Source organism: Dendrobates tinctorius, unplaced genomic scaffold (assembly GCF_039654945.1).
Source record: "Dendrobates tinctorius isolate UK_male_01 unplaced genomic scaffold, ASM3965494v1 ptg000272l, whole genome shotgun sequence".
Taxonomy (NCBI): Eukaryota; Metazoa; Chordata; class Amphibia; order Anura; family Dendrobatidae; genus Dendrobates; species Dendrobates tinctorius.
In genome coordinates, this window is record NW_027361939.1 from 11,242,526 (window position 1) to 11,258,328 (window position 15,803).

A 15,803-nucleotide genomic window follows, 5' to 3' on the forward strand; every position below is an offset into this window, starting at 1 on the left:
GCTGCACATGAGAAGGGGTTACATACAAATTACAGATATCACTTACAGTAAACAAACTAACAATGACAGACTGATACAGAGGGGAGAGAGGACCCTGCCCTTGTGGGCTTACATGCTACAGGATGGTGGGGAAGGAGACAGTAGGTTGGTGGGTTGCAGCAGTTCCGGTGTTGGTTGAGGTGATATCACCGGTAGTGGTGAGAGAGAAGGAGGTAGCGGGGTCATTGCAGGCTTTCTTGAAGAGGTGGGTTTTCAGGTTCCATCTGAAGGATCCAAATGTGGTTGATAGTCGGACTTGTTGGGGCAAAGAATTCCAGAGAATAGGGGCTATTCGGGAGAAGTCTTGGAGGCGGATGGGTGAGGAGCGAATAAGTGTGGAGGAGAGAAGGAGGTCTTGGGAGGACCGGAGATTGCGTGAGGGAAGGTATCAGGAGATTAGTTCAGAGACATATGGGGGAGATAGGTTATAGATGGCCTTGTAGGTCAGTATTAGTAATTTGAACTGGATACGCTGAGGGAATGGGAGCCAGTGAAGAGATTTGCAGAGTGGAGAAGCGGAGGAGTAGCGAGGAGAGAGATGAATTAGTCGGGCGGCAGAGTTGAGGATGGACTGGAAAGGTGCGAGGGTGTTAGCTGGTAGACCACAGAAAAGGATGTTGCAGTAGTCAAGGTGGGAGAGGAGGGCATGCACAAGCATTTTAGTAGATTGAGGGTTGAGGAAAGGACGGATTCTGGAAATATTTTTGAGCTGGAGGAGACAGGAGGTAGGAAGAGCCTGGATGTGCGGTTTGAAGGACAGGGCAGAGTCAAAGGTTACTCCGAGGCAGCAGACTTCCGGTACTGGGGAAAGTGTGATGTCATTAATTGTTATAGCTAGGTCAGGTTAAGGAAGATCTCTGAGATGGAGGAAAGATGATGAGTTCAGATTTGTCTACATTGAGTTTGAGGAAGCGAGAGGAGAAGGAGGATATGGCTGATAGACACTGGGATTCTGGACAGCAGAGAGGTGACGTCTGGGCCAGAGAGGTAGATCTGAGAGTCATCAGCATAAAGGTGGTAGTGGAATCCGTGGGACTTTATGCGTTACCCCAGACCAAGTGTATAGATTGAGAAGAGTAGGGCTCCTAAAACACAGCCTTGGGGGACTCCAACAGCGAGAGGGTGGGATGAGGAGGTGGTGTGGGAGTGGGAGACGCTGAATGTGCGGTTGGAAAGGTATGAGGAGATCCAGGATAGGGCAAGGCCTTTGACGCCGAAGGAGGAGAGGATCTGTAGTAGGAGGCAGTGGTCAACTGTGTCAAATACAGAGGACAGGTCTAGAAGCAGGAGTATAGAGTATTGTCCATTTGATTTGGCTGTAAGTAGGTCGTTAGTAATTTTGGTCAGGGCTGTCTCAGTGGAGTGATTGGGGCAGAAACCAGATAGTAGATTGTCAAAGAGCAAGTTAGATGATAGGTGGGATGAAAGTTCAGCGTGGACGTGCTGTTCCAGGAGTTTGGAAGCGAATGGAAGCAATGATATTGGGCGATAGCTGCACATAGCAGTTGGGTCGAGGGTTGGCTTTTTAAGGATAGGCGTGATTGTGGCATGCTTGAAAGCAGAAGGGAAGGTACCGGATGTTAGTGATAGGTTGAAGAGGTGGGTTAGGGATGGGATAAGTGTGGTGGTGAGGTTGGAGAGGAGGTGGGATGGGATGGGGTCGAGGGCACAGGTTGTGAGGTGCGATTTGGAGAAGAGACGATTAAGCTCCCCTTCAGTGATGTTGGAGAGTGAGGTTATGGGGTTTGGGCATTGGTCTGGTATACAAAGGGGTTGTGGTGGTTGAGTGATGAAGACTTGCCTTGTTTGGTCAATCTTGTTTTTGAAGTGTGTGGCAAAGTCCTCGGCAGAGGAGGCAGTGGTGGGCGGAGGAGGGAGTTAAAAGTTTTGAATAACTGTTTTTGGTTGTAAGATAGGGAAGATACGAGGGTTGTGAAGTAGGCCTGATTAGCAGAGGTGAGGGCAGATTTGAAATCGAGTGTTGCCTGTTTGAATGTGGTGAAGTCATTTTGCGAATTTGTTTTCTTCCAGCACCGCTCTGCAATCCTGGACACTTGCCGGAGCTTTTTAGTGGTGTTATTGTGCCAGGGTTGTCTGTTGGTACGTCGCATTCTGCCATGAACGAGAGGGGCAACCGCGTCAATAGCTGATGCGAGAGTGGCATTGTAGAAAGCAGTGGCACCGTCTGTGTCATGGAGTGAGGCTATGGATGCCAGTGGTAGAATAGAGTCAGAGAGCGCGTGGGTGTCTAGGTGTGCAAGATTTCTGCGGGGGTGTGCGTGTTGCTGGACATGGGTGCCAGGTGAGGAGGACAGGGATGAGAAAGTGAGTAGATGATGGTCAGATAGAGGGAGAGGGGAAGTGAAATTAGAAAGAGAGCAGAGACGGGTGAAGACCAGGTCTAATGTGTGTCCATCTGTGTGGGTGGCTGAGGTGGACCACTAAGTAAGTCTAAAGGATGAAGTAAGGCACAGGAATTTGGACGCTGCTGACTGAAGGGTATCAGTGGGGATGTTGAAGTCACCCATGATGATAGTGGGGGTGTCAGTTGAAAGAAAATGAAGAAATATGAACAAAGCAGCAATTATAAGGAGTAATGTGGTGTCCCATCAATGTTAGAAACAGCAGTACAGCTGCCTATGCAACAAGTTACACAGACTCAAACAGATAGGTAGAAAATTATTCTAAATATGTAGAAAGAGACTTAGTTTTGCATTTAGGAAACAAATGGACAACAAAAAGGTCAGCGTGTAGTTAGTTGTCCACAGATTTAAATGTGTAAAGACTTAACACTTACATGGCAGGCAACTAAAGCTCCAGTATTCCATCCAATCAAAATGACAGGCTTGTGAGGAAAATGGTTGTGGATCTGTATGGAGACCAAAAAAAGTGAAAAATCTCCAACTGTTGCTATAGTCGTTAAAAAGCAAACAAAACAATTACATTTAGGACACAAGTTAGCTGTAGTATCCTTTTCTTCCCTCAGTAACAATGACAGCTTCTTGCTCGTTCACGATTTTCCTACTGTACTATTTAGTTGCCTCACTTACAGTTTAATGTACCACAAAAGAAACAGACACAAAATTACATAGATCTTATTGCTTAGATTCCATTTTGGAAAGCTGGTAACTATGAACTTTATATCCATTTTACAGATCAGTTTAGTAAAAATTCCACAAAGGCAAAAAACCACTTGATGGACAGAAGACACATAAATTGAGTTCTAAGATATGATATACCTCAATGACTTTTCCTCGTAATCCAGCAATCATGTTTTCGAGGCACTGCAATGAGGTTAGCCCTGTGCCACTGTTAATCAGTTGGGAACCAACAGGAATTACCTAAAAGTAGTAGAAAGAAATCATGTAATCACTGACTATTTCTTATCAAATGGTGTGAATATACTCTGCTAAAAGAGTGAACAATTCAACCCACTGTACGAGATTACACATTATCACCTACCAAAAGAATAGGTGATCATTTGCTAATCTCTACAGATGCATGCCAGACACAAGCATTGGTGTAAAAAGTCCAAAGATAGTGGAGCAAAGTGTCTGCTGGAGATAGAGTACAGGGGTCCTGTGACTAGGTGATTGTTATATCCATACTTACCTCCCAGGCACGTCTCTGCAGCCCCCCCCCCCCCCGGCTTCTCGCACGGTCTCCCTTCCTTCCTTCAGCGTCACGTGGTACCACTCATTAAAGTAGCACATGACGCTGAAGAAAGGGAGACAGTGGGAGAAGCCCGGGGGGGCGGGGGGGGGTTTTGAGCTGCAGAGACGTGGCGGGGGAGTAAGTCTGAATATAACAATCACCTAGTCACAGGACCCCTGCACTCTGTTATATTCATACTGACCCCCCCCGGCTTCTCCCACGGTCTCCCTTCCTTCCGCGTCACGTGGTACTTTAATGAGCGGTACCACGTGACCGCCGAAGGGAGACCGTGGGAGAAGCGGGGCTGCAGAGACCGCGCCAGGAGGGGGGAGGGGGTAAGTATGTGCAATATTCACCTGTCTCCAGTCCATCGTTGCTCACCGCTGTCTACCGGGTCCTCTGTCAGTGACGTTCAGGCAGCAGAGGGCGCGGTGACGTAGTTAGTGCGCACCGCACCCTCTGCTGCCTGAACAGTGACTGACAGAGGACCCGGCAGACAGCGGCGAGCAGCGATGGAACGGGGACAGGTAAATATCTCAGGTGCCGGGGCCCTGAGCCAGCAGCGACACCGGCACCTGGCCCCCATACCATAGTGCACTGGTGTCCCCGCCTGCTCAGGACCCGGCACCTGGCCCCCAGGGACTATAGGTGAGTATGTCATTTTTTTTTTTTTATTTGCAGCAGCAGTGGCAGCATATAGGGCATAATCTATGGAGCATCTGATGGGGGCATAATCTATGGAGCATCTGATGGGGGCATAATCTATGGAGCATCTTATGGGAGCATAATCTATGGAGCATCTTATGGGAGCATAATCTATGGAGCATCTTATGGGAGCATAATCTATGGAGCATCTTATGGGGGCATAATCTATGGAACATCTTATTGGGGCATAATCTATGGAACATCTTATTGGGGCATAATCTATGGAACACCTTATGGGGCATAATCTATGGAGCATCTTATGGGGGCATAATCTATGGAGCATCTTATGGGGGCATAATCTATGGAGCATCTTATGGGGGCATAATCTATGGAGCATCTTATGGGGGCATAATCTATGGAGCATCTTATGGGGGCATAATCTATGGAGCATCTTATGGGGCAGCATATGGGGCATAATCTATGTAGCATCTTATGGGGGCATAATCTATGGAGCATTTTATGGGGCAGCATAATCTATGGAACAACATATGGGGCCATAACCTTTATGGAGCAGCATATGGGGCATATTATTCTATGGAGCATCTTATGGGGCCATTATTAACCTTTGTGCAGCATTATATGGGGTGTATTTTGTATGGAGCATTTTATGGGGCCCATCATGAACTGTATACTCACCAGGGACAAGAGGTGAGTATGTCATTTTTTTTTTTTACTTGCAGCAGCATATAGGTCCTATTCTATGGAGCATCTTATGGGGGTATAATCTATTGAACATCTTAAGGGGACATAATCTATGAAACATCTTATGGGGCAGCATATGGTGCATAATCTATGTAGCATCTTATGGAGCATGTTATGGGGGCATAATCTCTGGAGCATCTTATGGGGGCATAATCTCTGGAGCATCTTATGGGGGCATAATCTCTGGAGCATCTTATGGGGGCATAATCTCTGGAGCATCTTATGGGGGCATAATCTCTGGAGCATCTTATGGGGGCATAATCTCTGGAGCATCTTATGGGGGCATAATCTCTGGAGCATCTTATGGGGGCATAATCTCTGGAGCATCTTATGGGGGCATAATCTCTGGAGCATCTTATGGGGGCATAATCTCTGGAGCATCTTATGGGGGCATAATCTATGGAGCATCTTATGGTGGCATAATCTATGGAGCATCTTATGGGGGCATAATCTATGGAGCATTTTATGGGGCAGCATAATCTATGGAACATCTTATGGGGCCATTATTAACCTTTGTGCATTATATGGGGTGGATTTTGTATGGAGCATCTTATGGGGCCCATCATGAACTGTATGGAGCATTATATGGGGCTCCTGATTCAATATGGATATTCCAAAACATTTAACCTACTGATGTCTCAGTTAATTTTACTTTTATTGGTATCTATTTTTATTTTTGAAATTTACCAGCAGCTGCTGCATTTTCCACCCTAGGCTTATACGCAAGTCAACAACACGAGTATATATGGTATGTGCTGTAGTGTTCCCACACAGAGAACAGGTGGTCTCTTGAGGCCTCAGGAGCTTCCACCCTAAGATCAGTTTTTCATTCAGGAGACTCGTGTAATAAAAAGTAATGTCAGGTTGAACCTACAATCCAGTTTGTCTGTAATAGATCAGGAGGAGCTGAACAGATTAGTGATTAATACTTTCGTGGGAAAACATTCAGCATAACTTGAAATTAATTTTTTTAAAATTCCTGGGTTAGGAGTTCAGTCAATGATGGACAACCTTCACTAAACAAATGTGTATGCGAGTGAGTGAATCCTTCAATGTAAATGCACCTGATTGGAAAATGATTTTTAACCCCTTAACATTTGCAGACTTTATACACCATGAAAGGGAAGGACTTCCAGACCAATGAAGGATATACTATATACATCATGGCAATTACCGCTGGGTGTTCAGAGCGAACATCAGAGCTGACACCCGGCTCTCACTAGCAGGAGAGGTGACAGCACTGATCACGGCAGTTTAACCCCCTAAATGATGCAACTGATATTGATTGCAGCATTTAGAAGGCAAGGAAAGGAGCTCTCCTCCGACTGGTACCCCCCTGTGACGTCCTTGTGAGGTTCAAATCGTGGCCATGGTGACCAGAGGTCGTTTTGAAGACATCCGGGCCACCGGAATAAGGTAAGCCCCCAAGGTGGGGTGTCAGTGCAGCTCTGACAGTTATAAAACATTACAATGCTTTATACAAGAGCGCATACTGCTGAAAGTTAACTAAGGGACCAAGTAAAAAAGTAATTAAAAAAAAAAAAAGTGTAAAAATATATATACCATATTTTTCGGACAATAAGACGCACCCCAAATTTTCAGCAGGAAAATAGGGAAAAAAAATGTGTCAAATACGGGTCCGTCTTACAGTCCGAATTCAGCTTACCAGGGAAGGGATTCGGTACAGGTGCAGGAGTGGTCATAGGGTTAGTTCAGTGGTCCAGGCTGTTGAGGTGGCCTTCGGGAAATTCCATCCCAAACTGGTGCGGTGGTGGTGCTCTGTGCTGGGGCAGCGATGGCGGCTCTGTGCTGGGGCAGGGGGGCTGTGCTCCGGGGCAGGGACAGCGGCTCTCTGTGCTCTGTAGGGGGCAGGCAGGGGAGCTGTGATGGCTCAGGAGCTGTGCTCCGATGCAGTGGCAGCGGCTCTCTTTGCTCCGTGGGGGGCTCCGCTGGCATTTCGTCAAAGCCCGGAGACCCTCGCACATCCGTTGCTGCCATGTTGAGGTGGCCACCGGGAACCTGGCTGCCAGGCCAGTGGCGGCGCATGCTCAGATTCAAATCTCGGCAACGACGGGATGAGATCTGAATCTGATCATGCGCTGCCCCCGACCCGGCGGTCATGTTCCCGGAGGCCACCGCAACATGGCAGCAACGCATTTGCGGGGGCCTCTGGACTTTGACGATATGCCAGCGGAGCCCACCACGGAGCACAGAGAGCCGCTGCCACTGCACCGGAGCACAGCCTGCCACCACCACAGAGCCCTGCTGCGCCGCCGCCACAGGATTAGTAAGCATATTGCGACCACAAGACCCACCCCTATTTCCCCAAAAAAATTTTGGGGAAAAATGTGCATCTTATGGTCCGAAAAATACGGTATAAAAAAAATAATCACAAAATAATATAATTCTACTGAATTCTACTGATGAGTATTTTTATGTAACATAAAAAGTACACATATTTGGAATCGCCTTGTCAGAAACGTCCTGACCTATAAAAGTGTCACACTTGTCAATGAATAACGTAAAAATAGGGATTTCTGTGTACTCACCGTAAAATCCTTTTCTCCGAGCCATTGACACAGGCAGTGGGTGTTATGCTGCTTGCCACTAGGAGGACACTAAGTAAACCAGAAAAAAAGTTAGCTCCTCCCCTGCAGTATACACCCTCTCGCTGGATGAGATATCTCCAGTTTGGTGAAAAAAGCAGTAGGATCTTAAACAGTCAACAATAACCATAACTATGTCAAAACCTAAGAATGCTACAAATGAGCCAGTAGGCTATACAGGGCGGGTGCTGTGTCCCCCAATGAATGGCTCAGAGAAAAGGATTTTACGGTGAGTACACAAAAATCCCTATTTCTCATACGCCTCATTGGGGGACACAGAGACAGTGGGACGTCCTAAAGAAGTCCCTGGGTGGGGAGCACACATCTGCTAATACCCTATGCACCACTGAGTCAACACTGAGGTACTGCCGATTGCAGGATGCGTCTGCAGAGAGCTGCATCCGCAGAGGCCTGAGAATAAATTTGGTAATGTTTTGTAAAAGTATGCAGACTGGACCAAGTCGCAGCCTTGCAGACGTGTTCTGCAGAGGCCTGGTGCCGAATGGCCCAAGAAGCGCCCACTGACCGGGTAGAGTGCGCCTTAATCCCCGCTGGGACAGGCTCGTTCCTGACACGGTAGGATCCCTGAATTGCAAAGCGAATCCACCTGGCTAGCGTTGCTTTTGAAGCGGCTAGACCCTTCCAATGCCCCTCTGTAAGTATCCACAGGGCATCTGACTTGCGGAAGGGAGCCGTCCGCGAGATGTCCCGTCTCAGCGTCCTAACCACATCCAGGGTGTGGAGGGTGTTGTGAATTCACTTTCTGGCCTGCCTCTGGTTGCTAGTGAAGGTAGTGGAGCTGGTTGTATTGACAGAGGAGTCATGAGTTATCTTTCCGGGCTCCCTCTGACGGTTACAGGAGGTAATGAAGCTGATCTAATTGACAGAGGCCTGCCACCTGATAATGAGGACGACAATTGGACATCTGGAGTCTCTGACTGGATTTAAGACAGCCGACTCCCTCTATCCCTGCTGGTGATTTTTCCTGCCTCCTGAGGTCTTAGCTTGAGCATGCAGGGACCTAACTGGAAACTAAGTGTTCTTTGCTATTGTTCACATTTGATTTGGTTTTGTCTATTCAGTTTTGTGTGGTCAGACAGCCCCGGCTGGGGCTGTGCTGAATTTCCATCCTTATGTTACTGTTTGTGTCAGTTTGTTTTTTGTCCCTTATTAGATTGGCCTCTTTTTGCTCTGCTTTCAGAATATGCCAGAGTGCTGATATAGTGGGAGAAGTCTAGTGACTTCAGAGTTTTTGCTATCAGAAGTGTTGGACATTTTTGCAGGGATTTTTGCGTGATTGCAGACGGTGTCTTTCCTTTCTAGTTAGTGTGGGCCCCATCGTTTGCTCAGCCTATTTTCCTACCTGTGTTTGTGTTTTCATCTTGTCTCACCAACAATATATGTTTGGGGGCTGTCTATTCCTTTGGGGTCTGCTCTAGGGCAGTTTAGATTTCTCCTTTTCTTGCTTTAGGCTTAGTATTCCGGCTGTGTCGAGGCATCTAGAATCGTAGGCACGCTTCACGGCTACTGCTAGTTGTGTGGATAGGATCAGGGGTCTGCAATCTGCTTAGTTACCAACCTCTCTGGCTTTCTGTAGCTTAGCTTGGTCTTGTTTTCCTCCTCGGTGACCCAATCATAACAGGAGGGCCTTCTCAATGTGATGGACTGGCGCCGGACAAAAGGAAGGCAAAACAATTTCCTCACTGAGATGGAAAGAGGAGACAACCTTGGGCAGGAAGGACGGTGACATCCTGAGAACTACCTTGTCCTGATGAAAATTCAGGAACGGAGAACGGCAGGACAGGGCTGCCAATTCCGAAACTCATCTGATTGACATAATTGCCACTAGAAAGACCACTTTCCAAGAGAGGACGGTCAATGACATGTCCTGCAGCAGTTCGAAAGGAGCCTCCTGTAAGGCCCCGAGAACCAGGTTAAGGTCCCATGATTTCAATGGCCTTCTATAAGGAGGCGCCACATGGGAAACTCCCTGAATGACCTGAGGTTTGGTGGCAATTTTGCATTGTAAAAGCACTGACAAGGTCGAAATTTGGCCCTTGAGAGAGCTAAGTGCGAGGCCTGATTTTAATCTGGATTGAAGGAACTCCAATATTGCTGGAATGGAGAACACCAGAGGGGATCGACCATGATCCTTGCACCATGAAAAGAAGGTTTTCCAGGTGCGGTGATAGATGCGCCTGGACACAGGCTTCCTAGCACTAATCATGGTGGAAATCACGTCGTGAGAGAACCCAGCCTGTGCTAAAATCCAGAATTCAATGGCCACACGGTCAAAGACAGGGCCACGGAGTTCTGGGGGTAAATCCGGCCCTGTGAGAGCAGATCCATGCGATCTGGAAGTTACAAGGGGACGTCGATGACCAGTTGTATTAGTTCTGCATATCACGCTCGGCGCGGCCAATCTGTCGCGACTAGGATCACTGGTACTCCCTCCGCTCTGATCTTCTTGATGACCCTCGGAAGCAAGGGAAGAGGGGGAAAGATGTATGGGAGCCGGAACCGGTGCCATGGCAGAACTAGGGCGTCCGCTCCGATGGCGCTTGGATTGCGCGATCGGGCAATGAAACGAGACACCTTGTTGTTTAGTCTTGAGGCCATGAGATCCACATCCGGAGTCCCCCAACGATGACAAATCTGCTGAAAGACTTCCTTATGAAGAGACCACTCTCCCGAGGCAATGCCTTGGTGACTGAGAAAATCTGCTGCCCAATTTTCTACGCCCAGGATGTGAATTGCTGAGATGGGCGAATGGTTGGTCTCAGCCCAATGGAGGATGTGACTCACTTCGTGCATGGCCATCCTGCACCGGGTACCTCCCTGGCGGTTGATATACACTACAGCCGTGGCGTTGTCGGATTGGATCCTGATGGGGTGACCTGCGAGATGGTGGAAACTCCATAGAGCTAATCTGATAGCTCGTATCTCCAAAATGTTGATGGGGAGACGTGACTCTCGGGTCGACCAACGACCCTGTGCCGTGTGGTGACGAAAGACCGCACCCCAGCCGAGAAGACTTGCATCGGTGGTTACTACCAACCATCTTACTGGGAGAAAAGACCTCCCTTGATTCAGGGAGGACCTCAGAGTCCACCACCAGAGGGCTTGCCTGACCCGCACAGAAGGATCCGACGGTCCAGGGAGAACGGGTTCTTGTCCCAAGCTAACAGCAATGCATGTTGTAAGGGACGGAGATGGAGCTGTGCAAATGGAACTGCTTCCATTGCAGCCACCATCTTTCCGAGAACTCTCATGCTGAAACGAATGGAGTGAGAAGCTGGTCGGGAAAGAGTCTGCGCTGACTGTTGTAAGGCTTGGGTCTTTTCTGGAGGGAGAATGACCAACCCGTGGGAAGTGTCCAAGATCATTCCTAAAAAGGAAATCTGATGAGCCGGTTTCGGGAAAGACTTTTCGAAGTTTATCTTCCACCCCAGGCGCGAAAGTGTATTTACTGTTATATCCACGGATTCCTCGCAGGCTGGAAGGGATGGACCCTTGATGAGCAGGTCGTCCAGATACGGTAACACCACTACTCCCTGAGTGGAGAATGGCTATGACAGCCGCCATGACCTTGGTAAAGACCCTGGGGGCGGTGGTGAGTCCGAAGGGCAAGGCAACGAACTGGAAGTGTTCCTCGTGAATTGCAAGACGTAGGAACTGCTGGTGGGACGGGCAGATCGGAATGTGAAGGTAAGCATCCTTGATGTCGATGGATGCTAGGAACTCTCCTTTTTCCATGGAAGCGACAACTGATCGGAGAGATTCCATTCGGAAGCGCCGTACCCTGACAAACTGATTTAACAGTTTGAGATCCAGAATGGGTCGCCTCGTCCCATCCTTCTTTGGAACCACAAAAAGGTTTGAATAAAATCCTCTGAACCTTCCGTGATGAGGGACCGGAAGGATGACTCCGTCCCTTAGCAGAGCCTGAACAGCCCGAAGGAAGGCTCTTGTCTCTTTCTTGGGGGGAGAAGAAAGGAAAAACAGAGTTGGAGAGGGAGAGGAAAACTCTATTGTAACGGGGTCTACCAAGCTGGGGTACCTCTTTCAGTGCCACCCCGTGTTTTCGGAGGTCCGCTCTGCGTTGGCTGGAGTCTGAATGAATGACGCTGGCTCGAATTCCTCTGAGTGCATGGGCGCATATGAAAGATCACTGCTTCGCCATGAATTTCCAGTCTGACAACACTTTACTCACAGGACACAGAATATATCACACAGATACAGAGGGCAGGCCAGACATGCATTACAAAAGCCGCAGGTGGCCGAAGCCTGCCATGTTTACTGTGGAAATTACAAAGGTGGGGGGAGGGCGGACAAAAGGGGAATGCTGATGCATTAGGGACATACATCTCACATAGAACCTAATATCCATACATAAAACTGCACAACATATTCTGGGTGCTAAGTGGTTCTGTAACACGTAACATCTATCTTGTATCCGGAGGACACCAGCTCCCTAACCCACTTGCAGTGGACGACCGTGAGCCAGGTGTGGCTGAAGGCAAGTAGGCGGCTGCCTACTTTGTCGGTGTCCGCCGGATACCACAACAAGTCATTGGATAGATCTATGAGATCTGGCTCCCCTAGATCCAGAAGCCCTAGGCCTGGGTTTCCAAGAGCGGTTAGGTCTGTATGAGACCTGGGAGCCTCTGTCTCCGCACGGGGACCGACCTGATCCGGAAGAGAAGGTAGAGGAGGACCAACCGAAATTGTTGCGAAAAGATCGAAAGTGTGTCGGCTGTTGGTTGCGAAATGACCGAATAACCTTTTGATGAGGAAGGAATTTACTTTTTCCCCCGGTAGCATCAGAAATGAGCTCGTCCAGTTTCTCTCCAAAAAGACGACCCGATTGAAAGGGGAGAGAAGTCAACAATCTTTTAGATGTGGCATCCGCCCGCCAGTCACGGAGCCATAGGGCTCTTCTAATGGAGATTGCATTAGCGGCAGTTTGAGCAGCGCAATTGGCGGCATAAAAAGAGGCGTCCACTACAAAGTCCGCTGCGTGAATTATCTGCCTGGTGATAGCGGTTGCCTCCGGAGGAAGATTGGTGCCCTGGAAGGAAGTAATCAAGACTTCTGCCTAAGCGGCCATTGCCTTAGTGACCCAAATTGCCGCGAAAGATGGAAAAACCACTGCTCCTGAATCTTCAAAAACTGAATGGGCAAGATATTCAATTTGACGATCGGAGGGGTTTCTGATTGAAGAACCCTCAGAAATGGATAGGAGCGTTTTAGAAGCAAGACGTGATACAGGAGGGTCCACCGGAGGGGACTGTAACCAATCCGTCATTAGGTCTGGATCAAAAGGGTATTTAGCCTGAGTAGACTTTTGCCCTGTGAACCGCTTATGTGGACGATCCCTATGTTTCTGGACAATTTCCTTAAAGTCCGGATGGCTGGTAAATAACCTGCGCACACGCTTGGTTTTCTTAAGTGAAATAGGATGTGCTGGAGCGGGAATATTTTCCACATCCAACTTCAGAATCCTGTTGACTGATTCTATAAGAGAATCAAGTGACTCTTGATCAGTTGGGGGATTCTGAGGGGCTGACGTGTCAGATTCGAATTCAGAGTCGTGCTTGCTGTGAACCTCAGGAGAGGGAGAGCGAGAGACAGTAGTCGCAGATGCTGATGAGCGACCGAGACTAGGGGACGCATCTTGGGTCCGCTTTCTAGAGACCTGACCATCCCTTGAACGAGTACGGCCCCTGCTGGTGGACGGTTCCCGGCCAACGCCAGAGTCCTCCTCGGGAGGTAAGGACGCTTTCTGGCTTAAAGAGTCCTCCCGGAGGGAGAATATAGCCTGAGTCAGAGACTCCACTGACCGTGACAGGGACGCAGCCCACTCAGGGGTACTAAACGCAGGAGGCCCATCAGCAGCGGCGGCGACGGGCGTTTGAGTGAAGGTCAGGGCGCAGGCTGGGTCGCAGTCCATGCATAACAGATTAGTCTGTGCACTGGGTAAGGCAAGTGGTACAGACGGTAAAAAACGCAATGTGCTTCTTAGCAGCCCGTTTAGCCTCCTTAGATTGAGACATAGCGCTCCTGAAAGGGTTAACGGCAGAGTCTGTCTGCAGCTGCAGGCAATGGGCCAGGAAGGGGTTAAGCTTTAATCTGAGGGCAGATGCAGCTTACCCACGGTCCTGTGCTGTGTCCCCCGGGAGGAATAGCGGTGGCTCTGTGGTGACACCCGGTATCCGGCAGCTCACAGCTCATATCCAGAGCAGGCTGAGGTGAAAGACATGGCCTCCCAAGATTAGGATTGCGCGTCTCGTAAGTAATGAGAGGCGCCAAGAGAAGAGGGCGGCAACGTTAGCGCGGGCGGCGCTATTTAAATTGCGGCCTAGTAGGCCGAAAAATTCGGGGACTAAATTTTTGGCCTACCAGCAGTAGGCGCCGGCGCCATTCAAATTGTGGCCTATTAGGACGGAAAAGCCTGGGACTAAATTTTCAGCCTACCCGAGCGCCGACAGCAGGGGGAGGCCCGATGGGGGGGCCGCTGCACCGCCGCTGACGCTTAGTCAGCACTTCTCCCGGGGGGCCAGGACCCGACCCCATACCTCCACTCCAGTGCTCAGCAGGCCGCGCTGTCTGGGGCCATTCATGTAGGTCTTCTCATCCTCCTGGCTGATGAAGCAGAGCTGGAGGAGTTCTTAAAGGGGTATGCTCAATCGATCCTCCCTATGGCAGGGGGATGAAGAGCTATGGGGCTGATTCAGGGCATTCGGAAGCGCTGTTCCAGTCTTCTCCATTGCACACCATGTGCCTGCCCTCGTATCCATGGAATACCGGGACCGTAAGGATCATCGCGAAAGGAATCAGCCCCAAACGTCGCAGGAAAGTGTACGGGAAGGTATACTCAGCGTGCTTGCCTGTTGTTGGTTCGGGGGAGAGCGGGCCGTAGAAAGGAACAGTCGCCCCCTTCACTCCGTTAATTAAAAAAATAAAAAATTTACAGAAAATTCAAAAATAAAATAAAAACGGTGGGGTCTGAAACCAGACCCAAGTGCCTCCTATAGACACTAAGCAAGAACCGGAGATATCTAATCCAGCGAGAGAGTGTATACTGCAGGGGAGGAGTTAACTTTTTCTGGTTTACTTAGTGTCCTCCTAGTGGCAAGCAGCATAATAACACCCACTGTCTGTGTCCCCCAATGAGGCGTAGGAAAAAATAAACATAAAAAAATAAATAATAATAATAATAATAATAATAATAATAATAATGCAAAAAACAATGATTTTTCATTATACCGCCGAACAAAAAGTGGAATAAAACATAAAAAAAAGATTAAGGTAAATAAAAATTGTATCACTGAAAAAGTCATCTTGTCCTGCAGAAAAGAAGCAACCATACTGCTCCATCAGTAGAAAAGTTAAAAAAAAAAAAAAAAAAAAAAGTTATAGCTCTCAGAAAACAGCAATGAAAAATTGTTTTTTTCTATAAAATAACATTACTTGTGTAAAAGCGCCAAAACATAAAACAAATGATAAAACAATATGGTATTGTAATCGTTCTGAGCAGAGTAATAAAGCTGCCTTATCAATTTTATAACATGCGGAAAAACATTAAAAAAAAAAAAATACATAAAAATTCATGAATTGCTGTGTTTTGTTCTTTCCGCCACACACAAATTGGAAAAGAAAGCGATCAAAAACGTTATGTAACTGAAAATGGAACCAATAAAAAAGTCAACTCGTCCACAAAAAAAACAAGCTCTCACACATGGCTGTTGGCAGAGATATGGAAAAATTATAGCTCTCAAAATATGATGATGCCATAATAAGCGCTTGCCTTTTAGTGTGTGACAACAACCAAACATAAAAAACGCTGTAAGTCTGGTATCGCTGTAATTGCATCGATCCGAAGAACAAAATCGTCTAATCACTTATACTGCACAAGAAACGGCGTAAAAAATAAAGTCAATTCTTCACCAGCGTTGATTTGTTAATTCTGCTTCCCAACAATCACAGCAAGGCTCAGCTCACATTTATCCTACGCTCTATGCTGAGCACTTACTCCGGGGGTTTCCATGTAAAACTATACAATACGCGATTCAGACGGAACACCCGGAGGAAGAT

General features: G+C 48.1%; 1 protein-coding gene across 2 annotated transcripts in view; it reads right to left on the reverse strand.

Annotated features, from left to right (window-relative positions):
* KANSL3 (KAT8 regulatory NSL complex subunit 3) overlaps positions 1-15,803 on the reverse strand; it is a 156,717-nt gene that overhangs the window by 130,289 nt on the left and 10,625 nt on the right. For both annotated transcript variants that reach the window (XM_073559539.1, XM_073559540.1), the window contains exons 8-9: positions 3,279-3,380; positions 2,837-2,908 (exon numbers count right to left, since the gene is read on the reverse strand). In XM_073559539.1, coding sequence (XP_073415640.1) covers positions 2,837-2,908; positions 3,279-3,380 — 174 coding nt within the window. The remainder of the gene's footprint in view (positions 1-2,836; positions 2,909-3,278; positions 3,381-15,803) is intronic.